The 12,288-nt window shown below is 50.3% G+C and overlaps 1 protein-coding gene across 3 annotated transcripts in view; it reads right to left on the reverse strand.

The window, feature by feature from the left end:
* Window positions 1-12,288, reverse strand: part of cadm4 (cell adhesion molecule 4) — a 366,170-nt gene that overhangs the window by 37,714 nt on the left and 316,168 nt on the right. For 2 of the 3 annotated variants that reach the window (XM_041176799.1, XM_041176800.1), the window contains exons 5-6: window positions 10,688-10,849; window positions 1,167-1,257 (exon numbers count right to left, since the gene is read on the reverse strand). In XM_041176799.1, the coding sequence (XP_041032733.1) occupies window positions 1,167-1,257; window positions 10,688-10,849 (253 nt within the window). The remainder of the gene's footprint in view (window positions 1-1,166; window positions 1,258-10,687; window positions 10,850-12,288) is intronic. The other variant, XM_041176801.1, reaches the window with a different exon arrangement.

The raw sequence follows: 12,288 nt of genomic DNA on the forward strand, positions 1-12,288 counted from the left end.
ACAGAGCACAGGGGAAGAAAGGCTTGGGACCGACCAAAACAGTGAACGTTCACTTGGGTAGGCTCCAAACGCAGTGAGAGATGATGGCTGAGATTTTCCGGCCTTGTGTGTGGGGGTGACCAAACCAAAGCCTACTGACTTTCAGCGGGACCGGACGATCAGAGGGGAAGGCGAGGCATCAGAAAGAGCGTGTGAACCTTCAAACAGCCCATCTACCCAACTCCCCTGCACCCGCCCCCCCCCCCTCCCCAACCAAGCACCAGCTGCCCCACATGCGGTAGTGACTGGACTTATCAGCCATCTTAGAACCCATTGAACCATACAGGAAGCAATTCATCCTCGGTCCCGAGGGACTGTCTAAGAAGGAAAAGAAGACCAGATGGGCCGAATGGCCTGTTCCTGTGCTATAAATTCTCAGTCACGCTTAACACACAGTGGCTGAGGGCAGTCACAATTGGTACAAAAGCAATAATTTCTTAAGTTTAATCTTGCTGAAAAGAGGGACACGTTGCTGAATTTTTCATCTCGCACTCATCAGGACAAACACAAGAATACCAAATTTCAAACAAGCACAACAATTTACACTGCAGAAGAAAAGGGTGCTGATTGGTTGCAAAGTTAACTTTGATTGGTCCAGGCGTTGCGATGGAGAAAGCAACTAGTGGTTCCCCAAGCTCCCAGATAATTCAATAAAAGGCACTGGGCTTAGACATATTCATTTTATTTGCAGAGAACAGGTCCTTGCGTATGAATATAAGTCACTTCTAGCAAGTATAAATGAGCCATGTTATGAGCTCGACTGGTTATCTTAAACTGGTTGTTAGTGTAGCTATTAGTGCAATCAGGATTGTTCTGCAAGTGCTGTCCAATCACAGGATCTCGTCTAACAGTAGAATTTTATTTGGGTTTTGCAAGCATGGACTGGTTGAGTACAGTCTGTACTCTGCCTATTCCAAGCAACTGAATTTCTTCCTTCAAATTTCTTTATTCAGTATCGATGCAAGACATTCAGACAGGGAGAGCAGCACGTCTATCAATTCAACTCCTGGAGGATATAGAGCAAATGACAATCGTAGCCTATCAAATCTTCTCAGCAAAGAAGAGCTCATTTAAGCGTGACTGCCTCCAGTTAAGTGAGATCTGTATGACATTGAGGGGTTACTTACTGTGGATTTCCTGTGACCGAGCAGGTTAATGTGAGGTCATCTCCTTCCCTCAACAGGACCGATGGAGGCTGGACCTTCACTGTTGGGGGAACTGTAAGAGAGAAGAGCCGTCAGTCAGCCTCACTGTGCCCCGGACCTCCTCAGGTGCAAATGGGGCTGAAACATTGTCAGGATCATTGAATCATAGAATCTTTCGAGCACAGGAGGCCATTCAGCCTCTCCAGTCTGTGCTGGCTTTGTGCAAGAGCAATACAGCTAGTCCCATTCCCCTGCCCTTTCATCATCGGTTGTAGAAGGGCCTTCACTCTTGTGTCTAACCCTGTGCTTGACCTGCTTTGGGAGTGTTTGATTGGGACAGTGTAGAGGGAGCTTTACTCTGTATCTAACCCCATGCTGTACCTGTCCTGGGAGTGTTTGATGGGGACAGTGTAGAGGGAGCTTTACGCTGTATCTAACCCCATGCTGTACCTGTCCTGGGAGTGTTTGATGGGGACAGTGTAGAGGGAGCTTTACGCTGTATCTAACCCCATGCTGTACCTGTCCTGGGAGTGTTTGATGGGGACGGTGTACAGGGAGCTTTACTCTGTATCTAACCCCGTGCTGTATGTCCTGGGAGTGTTTGATGGGGACGGTGTACAGGGAGCTTTATCCTGTTACTTCATCTCGTGAATTTACAGTTTGCAAGGATGGCTTCTTATGGTGAAATTGCTAGGCAGCAGAACAATTCTGCAAAATTCTTGACAGATAAGAGGCTTTTCTGGATATTTCATAGCATGAAGTGTTTAATTGGACCATTCATCTGCAAAGAGGTTTTAACTCAAAAATGAGAAAACTGACAGGTATTAAATAAGCATAGATTAAAAAGTATTTCCAACATTGAGTTATAGGAACATAGAAATGCGGAATCTATTTTTATTCATTCACGGGATGTGGGCATCGCTGGCTGGGCCCAGCATTTATTGCCCATCCCTAATTTCCCCTTGAGAAGGTGGCGGTGAGTTGCCTTCTTGAACTGCTGCAGTCCATGTGGTGTAGGTACACCCACTGTGCTGTTAGGGAGGGAGTTCCAGGATTTTGACCGAGTGACAGTGAAGGAACGGCCGATATATTTGCAAGTCAGGATGGTGAGTGGCTTGGAGGGGAACTTCCAGGTGGTGGTGTTCCCATGTATCTGCTACCCTTGTCCTTCTAGATGGTAGTGGTCATGGGTTTGGAAGGTGCTGTCTAAGGAGCCTTGGTGAGTTCCTGCAGTGCATCTTGTAGATGGTACACACACTGCTGCTACTGTGTGTCAGTGGTGGAGGGAGTGAATGTTTGTGGATGGGGTGCCAATCAAGCAAGGCTGCTTTGTCCTGGACGGTGTTGAGCTTCTTGAGTGTTGTTGGAGCTGCACTCATCCAGGGCAAGTGGACAACCGGGAGTCAAAAAGTGAGTTATTCATTGCAGGATTCCCAGCCTCTGACCTGCTCTTGTAGCCACAGTATTTATATGGCTAGTCCAGTTCAGTTTCTAATCAATGGTAACTCCTGGGATGTTGATAGTGGGGGATTCAGTGATGGTAATGCCATTGAATGTCAAAGGGCGATGGTTAGATTCTCTCTTGTTGGAGATGGTCATTGCCTGACACTTGTGTGGCACGAAAGTTATTTGCTACTTGTCAGCCCAAGGCTGGATTTTGTCCAGATCTTGCTGCATTTGGACATGGGCTGCTTCAGTATCTGAGGAGTCGCGAATGGTGCTGAACATTGTGCAATCGTCAGTGAACATCCCCATTTCTGACCTTATGATGGAAGGAAGGTCATTGATGAAGCAGCTGTAGATGGTTGGGCCGAGGACACTACCCTGGGGAGCTCCTGCAGTGATGTCCTGGAACTGAGACAATCAGACCCAGCTTCCTTTGTGCTCGGTATGACTCCAACCAGTGGAGAGTTTTCCCCTGATTCCCATTGACTCCAGTTTTGCTAGGGCTCCTTGATGCCACACTCGGTCAAATGCTGCCTTGATGTCAAGGGCAATCACTCTCACCTCACCTTGGGAGTTCAGCTCTTTTGTCCATGTTTGAACCAAGGTGTCATGAGGTCAGGAGCTGAGTGGCCCTGGCGGAACCCAAACTGAGCATCAGTGAGCAGGTTATTGCTCAGCAAGTGCCACTTGATAGCACTGTTGACGATGGAGAGTAGACTGATGGGGTGGTAATTGGCTGGGTTGGATTTGTCCTGCTTTTTGTGTACAGGACATACCAGGGCAATTTTCCACATAGCCGGGTGGATGCCAGTGTTTTAACTGTACTGGCACAGCCTGGCTAGGGGCGTGGCAAGTTCTGGAGCACAGGTCTTCAGTACTATTCCTGGAATATTGTCAGGGCCCATAATCTCGCATTTGCCTGTAACTATAACAATAGATCTGGCAGTATAAAGACATTTAATTTCTCTCTACTGGAATAAAACAGGTCAATTGAGCTGTGGGATTAACCCACTAACCTGGAGTCAGTCCTCGGAGAGTCCACACCTTGCTAAGCCTCTCTGAGTTTTATTTTGTCCACGCAGCCTGCCTGGCATAGGCTTATGAATGTCTTCCTCCGGCTGATAGCTCCATGTGGGTGCAATGGAGCCTGAGCTATCCCAGCAGCCTTTGCAATTGCGAAAGGCCTCTATTCAGATCATGGAGACGGCATTGGGTTCGTGGGGAATGTGGAGAGGCAGTGGACGTGGGAGAGGCGAATTCGGGCTTAACACCTCAGCATGGGGCAGCACGCTGGGACGATCAATTCATACGAACGCGCAGTCCATGTTCAGTCTAGTCCACTCGCTAATGCCCATTTCTCCAAATCATGGTCTGCAAATGTCCATTCTGTCTTTTGCCCTCTAAGGTGGATGTAAAAGATTCTACGCCCGCAATTTGGAGGAAGAGCATGGTGTGTGTGGGGTTAGGGGAGAGGGATGGGGTGGGGGCAGGGTTGGCAGGGGGGGTGGGGGCTGGGGGAGGGGTTCTCCCCGGTGTCCTGTGGCCAATATTTATCCCTCAACCAACATCACTAAAATCAGATTACCCGGGCCATTTTCACATTGCAGTTTTGTGGGATCTTACTGTGCGCAAATTGGCTGCTGTGTTTCCTACATTATGACAGTGACCACGCTCCAAAAGCACGCCATTGGCTGTGCAGTTCTTTGGGGCATCCTGAGCTGCTGAGAGGTGTTAACAGGATCCAAGCTGGTGGATGAAGCCCAGACCAAGACACAGAGCTTTTCTTTATTGAGGAGGATATTGACTTGTTCAGTCTCACAGCTCTCCTCCCACTCAACCCAGTGTCCCAACTGTCCCCTATTTATATATGCTCAAAGAAAATTAATACCCATCACCTGATTCTCTTTAACAATGTAATTGACATTAGCAAACCTTAACTACGCAATTGACATTAACAAACCGTAACACTGTAATTGATAAGATACTGACAAAAGGCGCTACGCAAATGCAGGTCCATCTTTCTTCTTTTCCCTCCCCGTTTGCAATCCATTGGTTTATCAGTGGTAGTGAGTGCTACTTAGTGTGGGAGCAAGAAACTGGGAGCATTAATTCTCTCTGTTTGCTTTTGCTGCTCTCTCTGGCCCCTTTTTGAGTCAGCAGCTTCACTGGAAGAGAAATCCTGGCACTGCTCCCCCTCCAATGCGCTCATGGTGAGCTGCGTCACAACAAAGCTGATCCCAGAGAGTTAAAACGTAAAGCAAAGCACAACACACACCGGTGGGTTGCTCCCACGTCTGAAGCTGGGAACGTTCCTGGGGCCTCTTCAGAGCAAGGTTTGACTCCCTAACCTTTGCTGAACACTCTGCCACCGGTAACTGCGAGTGGTTTGCAGAGCGAGTTGCCCTGAAGATACTTCCAATGGGTTCTTTATCATTTGTTTTGCTATCAAAGTGCTGCTAACAAAACTAAGCATGGCTCAGAAGGTCAGAAAACACAGGAGTAAGTTATCAGATCTCAACAATGCCTCAGCCCCATCATCACCACCCAAGAGACAATCTCCGTTATCCGTTATCTCACTCACCCCTACTCTCCAATGTCAGTCACCCCGCCCTCCAACCTCTACCCTGAATCCCACTCTGCCACCCTCCCCCCCAACCACCACCACCACCACCCTGATAGGAGTTGGAAACACTGATCTGCCAGTGAAGGGCAAAGACATTCTTGAGAAGAGACTCGAGGTACTGGGACTATTGCGGAACAGGCTAAGGGGGTTCAATGGAATTTATTCCTAAATTATAAGAATATAGTGAGGTGAAGGAAGACTAATTTCCTCAGGCTGGGGAACAAGCGATTTAAAATCTTGCATAGAGAGAATGAGAAGAAGGATCAGGGAAACTTTCATTTAAGCTTTCCTGAGTGGAACCACGATGGGGTGGGGGTGGGCAGGGGTGGGAGGGGAGGGTGGGGGGGCTGATTTTGCGACGGAAGCGAGACATGAAGCTTATCTGCAAACATTATCTTCAGCTGCAACCCACACTGCCCCAGCCCCTGTATCACCCACAGTACTGCACAAACTTGCCAATGATTAGATAGGGGAGACGTCGTGGTATTCTTGCTGGACTAGTATTCCAGGGACCCAGGGTAATTGTACTTGGGATCTGGGTTTGAATCCCACCACGGCAGATAGTGAAATTTTTAATTCCAGATTTTCTTTTATCGAATTCAAGTCTGATGCTGGTCATCCGCTTCTCTAATGTCCTTTAGGGAAGGAAATCTGCCTACAAGTGACTCCAGACCCACAGCAATGTGGTTGACTGTTAAATGCCCCTCTGAACAAGGGCGCTTAGGGATGCGCAATATATGTTGACTTAGCCAGCGATGCCCACATCCCATGAACGACTAATAAAGAAATAAATTTTGACTCCTGCAAGACTTGAAGCGAAGAAAGATTGAAAAAGCTGCAACAGAACGCATAGTCTTTTGGGGGGGGGGGGGGGGGAACAAAAGAAGCACCATTTGTGTCCGAACATCATTCCCAAGCCATTAATTCGCTTGAAGAATGTTCTTTCTTGTTGCATTTTTCCAAAGGTGAATCCCCATGGTTGGGGGTGTGGGAATAATGATTGTATCGGGGCTGGGATGGAAGAGTGCTCCATTATATTGCAGCAGGCTGTTGATCCCAAGTACCAATTTGCAAGTAGGAGGCACTTATGAGACGTCCATGTTCAGTTGGGGAATTCCAGTCAATGATCAAGAGTCAATCGCCCAAGAAAACTCAATGAAACTAATAAAATGCTTGAGAAGGTTTGACAGGGTCAAGGCTGAGAGGCTGTTTGCACAACCCCCCCCACCCCCACCCCCCCACACCCCCCTCCCCCCACCCCCGGCTGTAGAGTCTAGAACTTGGGGGTCATAGTCCCGGGATAAGGGGTCATCCATTTTGGACTGAGATGAGGGGAAATTTCTTCACTCGGAGTCTTTGGAATTCTTTCCCCCCCACCCCCAGTGAGCTGTGGGTGCTCCAAGGTTGAGTCCATTCAAGGCTGAGAGTGAGAGATTTACGGGGCACCAAGTGGTTGGAGATGGAGGGAGAGAAAGTGAGGGATCGGAGGTGGAGGGAAGGAGGTGGGGGAGAGAGAGAGTGAGGGATTGGAGACGGAGGGAGAGAGAGTGAGGGATTGGAGGTGGAGGGAAGGCGGGGGAAGAGAGAGTGAGGGATTGGAAGTGGAGGGAGAGAGAGTGAGGGATTGGAGGTGGAGGGAAGGAGGTGGGGGAGAGAGAGTGAGGGATTGGAGACAGAGGGAGAGAGAGTGAGGGATTGGAGGTGGAGGGATTGGAGACGGAGGGAGAGAGAGTGAGGGATTGGAGGTGGAGGGAAGGAGGCAGGGAGAGAGAGAGTGAGGGATTGGAGACGGAGGGAGAGAGAGTGAGGGATTGGAGGTGGAGGGAAGGAGGCGGGGGAGAGAGAGAGTGAGGGATTGGAGACAGAGGGAGAGAGAGTGAGGGAGTTGAGATAGAGGGAGGGAGGGGGAGGGAGGGGCTGGAATTGGAGTGGGAGAGAGTAAGGGATTAGAGATGGAGGGAGAGAGAGAGGGTGAGGAATGGAAGATGGAGGGAGAGAGACAGGGAGGGGTTAGAGATAGAGGGAAAGAGTGAGGGATTGGAGGGGGAGAGAGAGCGACAGGGAAGGATTGGGGATGGGGGGAGAGAGAGTGAGGGATTGAAGATGGCGCGATTGGAGACACAGAGGATTGGAGATGGAGGGAGAGAGAGAGCGAGAAAGAGGGATGGAGGGTGGAGAGAGAGAGACACTAAGTGATGGGTGATGGAGGAAGAGTGAGCGAGACACAGGGAGCAGTGGGACATGGAGGGAGAGAGAGAGACACACAAGGAGCGATGGGAGAGATACACAGTGCACGATAGGAGATGGAGGTAAAGAGAGGCACACACACGGAGTGATGGAGGAGAGAGAGAGAAAGAAAGAGACAGTGAGCGATTGGAGGTGGAGAGAGAAAGAGAGACACACTTTAAGCGATGAGAGATGGAGGGAGAGAGAGAGACACACAGTGAGTGATGGGTGATGGAGGGAGGGAGAGGGAGAGAGAGAGACAGAGAGAGATGGGAGATGGAGGGAGAGAGAGAGAGACACACACAGTGAGCAGTGGGAGATGGAGGGAGAGAGAGAGAGACACAGTGGACGATGGTAGATGGAGGGAGAGAGAGATACAGTGAGCGATGGGAGATGGAGGGAGAGAGAGAGATATACAGTGAGCGATGGGAGATGGAGGGAGAGAGAGAGAGACACACAGTGAATGATGGGAGATGGAGAGAGAGAGAGACACAGTGAGCGATGGGAGATGGAGGGAGAGAGACACAGTGAGCGATGGGAGATGGAGGGAGAGAGAGAGAGACACAGTGAGCGGTGGGAGATGGAAAGAGAGAGGGAGAGAGAGACACACAGTGAGCAATGGTAGATGGAGGGAGAGGGAGAGAGAGAGAGAGACAGAGAGAGATGGGAGATGGAGAGAGAGAGAGAGAGAGAGACACAGTGAGCGATGGGAGATGGAGGGAGAGAGAGAGAGACACAGTGAGCGATAGGAAATGGAGAGAGAGTCACACACAGTGAGCGATGGGAGATGGAGGGAGAGAGAGAGAGACACAGTGAGCGATAGGAAATGGAGAGAGTCACACACAGTGAGCGATGGGAGATGGAGAGAGAGAGAGAGAGAGAGATGTTATTTTATAAATTGGGGTTTCTCTGTCCCTGAGTTCTTTAATGCTGGAACTTTAGCCAGAGAGAAGACAAGTTGAGTGCAGTTCACCAGAACTATTACCTCCACAGGGAGTTAGTTAGCCTGAGGTTTTCTCTGAATCAGCTCAAATCACCTTACAGGAGATTTATCACACAGACAAATCTACTCTCAACTTTAAAAGCAATCAAATTTTCACCAGGCCAGGAAGGAGTGTAAATAATTTCGAGTGAGAGACTGGCGTGTGAAGCTGCTTGGCCAGATAAATGGCCATTTACTCTCCTCATCAGGCTGACATGTATCATTGAGATCAATCAGGTTTGAAGTGGGTGAGAGCATCAACGAACTGAGGACTGCACTTTAGGTACAGAAATCACATTGTCTTGCGATTGGCTGCGTTTGCACAGTGGAAATTCCCCAGTCTGTCAAAGTCCTTCAGAAACATTTCTGATCATCCAACCCCCGTAAACTCCAGCTCATTCCAAACTCACTGTGTCCTGATTAAAAACAGGTCCCGATCGCCCATGGCCCCAGTCTTGGTTACTCATAGCCCCATTATCGCTCGCTGACCTACACTGGCTCCCATTCCAGCAACACCTCCATTTAAAAATTTCAATCCTGGTTTCCAAATCCCTCATCATCCTCCATCCCTATCTCTATAACCTGCTCCAGCCCCTATACCCCTTCCTGTCTCTGTAACCTCCACCAGCCCCTACAACCCTCCCTATCTCTGTAACCTCCTCCAGCCCCTACAACCCGCCCTATCTCTGTAACCTCCTCCAGCCCCTACAATCCTCCCTATCTCTGTAACCTCCTCCAGCCCCTACATCCCTCCCTATCTCTGTAACCTCCTCCAACCCCTACAACCCGCCCTATCTCTGTAACCTCCTCCAGCCCCTACAACCCTCCCTATCTCTATAACCTCCTCCAGCCCCTACAACCCGCCCTATCTCTGTAACCTCCTCCAGCCCCTACAACCCTCCCTATCTCTGTAACCTCCTCCAGCCCCTACAACTCTCCCTATCTCTGTAACCTCCTCCAGCCCCGACAACCCTCCCTATCTCTGTAACCTCCTCCAGTCCCTACAACCCTCCCTATCTCTGTAACCTTCTCCAGCCGCTACAACCCTCCCTATCCCTGTAACCTCCTCCGATCCCTACAACCCTCCCTATCTCTGTAACCTCCTACAGCCCCTACAACCCTCCCTATCTCTGTAACCTCCTCCAGCTCCTACAACCCTTCCTGCTTTTGTAACCTCCTCCAGCCCCTACAATCCCCCCATCTCAGTAACCTCCTCCAGTCCCTACAACCTCCCTATCTCTGTAACCTCCTCCAGTCCCTACAACCCTCCCTATCTCTGTAACCTTCTCCAGCCCCTACAACCCTCCGAGATCTCTGTGCTCCTCCAATTCCGGCCTCTTGAGCATCCCCTGCCTCCCATCACCACCATTGGCGGCCGTGCCTTCAGCTGCCTGGGGGCCTTAAGCTCTGAAATTCCCTCCCTAAACCTCTCCATCCTCTCTCTATCTCCCTCGCTCCTCTTTAAAGACTCTCACCCTCTTTAACCTGGTTTTCGGTCAGCTGTCGAAATGTCTCACATGGGTCAGTGTCAAATCTTTGTCTGATAAATGCTCTTAAACTGCCATAAGTTGCCTGGATGTTGTTCTGAGGGAGTGCTGCATTGTCAGAGGGTCAGTACTGAGGGAGTGCTGCACTGTCGGAAGGTCAGTACTGAGGGAGTGCTGCACTGTCGGAGGGTCAGTACTGAGGGAGTGCTGCACTGTCGGAGGGTCAGTACTGAGGGAGTGCTGCACTGTCGGAGGGTCAGTACAGAGGGAGTGCTGCACTGTCGGAGGGTCAGTACTGAGGGAGCGCTGCACTGTCGGAGGGTCAGTACTGAGGGAGTGCTGCACTGTCAGAGGGTCAGTACTGAGGGGGTGCTGTACTGTTGGAGGGCAGTGCTGAGTGAGTACTGCACTGTCGGAGGCTCAGTACTGAGGGAGTGCTGCACTGATGGAAGTGTGGCCTCATCTGCAAATGATTCCATGGCGCTATGTGGAAGAAGGGCAAGGGAGAGTTCACCCCAATGTCCTGGAGCCAATATTTATCCCTGAACATTGTACAAAATTAAAGGACCTGGCTTATTATCAGATAGCATTTTATGGGATCTTGCTGTGCCAGTTGTCCACTTTTCATACCTTACGACAGTGAGCGTACTTTGGCAAGCACCTCAGGCACAGCAAAGCTCTTTGTTATGTCCTGAGGTTGTTACGGGCGATGCAGAAATACACACCATCGCTTACTTACATCGTACACTTAAAGGGAACTCCATTCGCTGCTTCTTGCCTTTGACTGAGGGTAGGTCTGCTTCACAGGTGACAATGGCACCATTATCCTTCTTCTCCACAGTAAACGTCACCACACTGGTAATCTTGAACGTCTTCCCAGACTGTTGCTGGCTGCTCATCCCTGTACAGGATAGACGCACAAAGTCAGTTTTCAATTATGTCCAATGGCCCCCAAAATGACTGGAAACAATCATCGCTTGGTGTTCAATGGCATTACCATCGCTGAATCCCCCACCATCAACATCCTGGTGGTTACCAATGACCAGAAACTGAATTGGACTAGCCATATAAATACTGTGGCTACAAGAGCAGGTCAGAGGCTGGGAATCCTGTGGAGAGTCACTCACTTCCTGACTCCCCAAAGCCTGTCCACCATCTACAAGGCACAAGTCAGGAGTGTGATGGAATACTCCCCACTTGCCCTGGATGAGTGCAGCTCCCACAACACTCAAGAAGCTCAACACCATCCAGGACAAAGCAGCCCCACTTGATTGGCACCCCATCCACAAACATTCACTCCCTCCATCACCGACACACAGTAGCAGCAGTGTGTGTACCATCTACAAGATGCACAGCAGCAACTCACCAAGGCTCCTTCGACAGCGCCTTCCAAACCCACAACCGCTACCATCTAGAAGGACAAGGGCAGCAGGTAGATGGGAAGACCACCACCTGGAAGTTCTCCTCCAAGTCACTCACCATTCCGACTTGGAAATATATCGGCCATTCCTTCACTATCGCTGAGTCAAAATCCTGAAGCTCCCTCCCTAACAGCGCTGTGGGTGTACCGATACCTCATGGGCTATAGTGGTTTGAGAAGTCAGGGAACTGAGCCAGGGAACTAAGGGAAACCCTTCTGTGTCCTTCGTATGGGATTAGCAACCTTCAGCACGGTGTTGGGAGGGCCGCCAAGTGTCGCTGTAGGGAGACCAATGTGCCGGGGCAAGTCCAAACCTACCCTCTAAACCATATGCTGGGCCAATAGAGTTGTCCAATCTAGGTATGGAGATAATCCCTGGAGGCCTGATCACATGGTCCCCCACCTTGACCCTCCCTGCACCCAACCCTTCCCACATTCCCGCCCATCGACCCTTCCACCCCCCCACAAGCAGCTCATCCTCGCCCCACCCACCCCTCCCCACCAGCCAATGGGGGAAGAGCACACAATCTCCGCTCACCAATTGGACGACAGGTGACTCTGGGCCATGCACCCTTCATGTCCATCGCAATGGTTCAAAAGTGCTTGCGGGCAACAAGATGGAGAGAGAAAAAGACCCAATTTCCTTTCATCGATTTACTCCGAGGGATTAATGTCCAAGTCTCGAGAGCTCCAGGCCGGACGTGGAGGGTGGGGAACCCCAGTTGGGCGATATCACTTGAAGTGCACCCAGGGATTCTAACCCAGGACTGTATCTCCTCTTGACTGATCTGATACTGGGAAGATAACAACCCCAAAGCACATCCTCCGTGTACAGAGTGAAGGCTGACCCTCTGCAAACGCTCCAGGGAAGTCTACGCTCTACTCAATAATATTAGGCCCCATCTGAAAACCCAGCTGCC

This window comes from Carcharodon carcharias, chromosome 29, assembly GCF_017639515.1.
Source record: "Carcharodon carcharias isolate sCarCar2 chromosome 29, sCarCar2.pri, whole genome shotgun sequence".
NCBI classification, from domain to species: Eukaryota; Metazoa; Chordata; class Chondrichthyes; order Lamniformes; family Lamnidae; genus Carcharodon; species Carcharodon carcharias.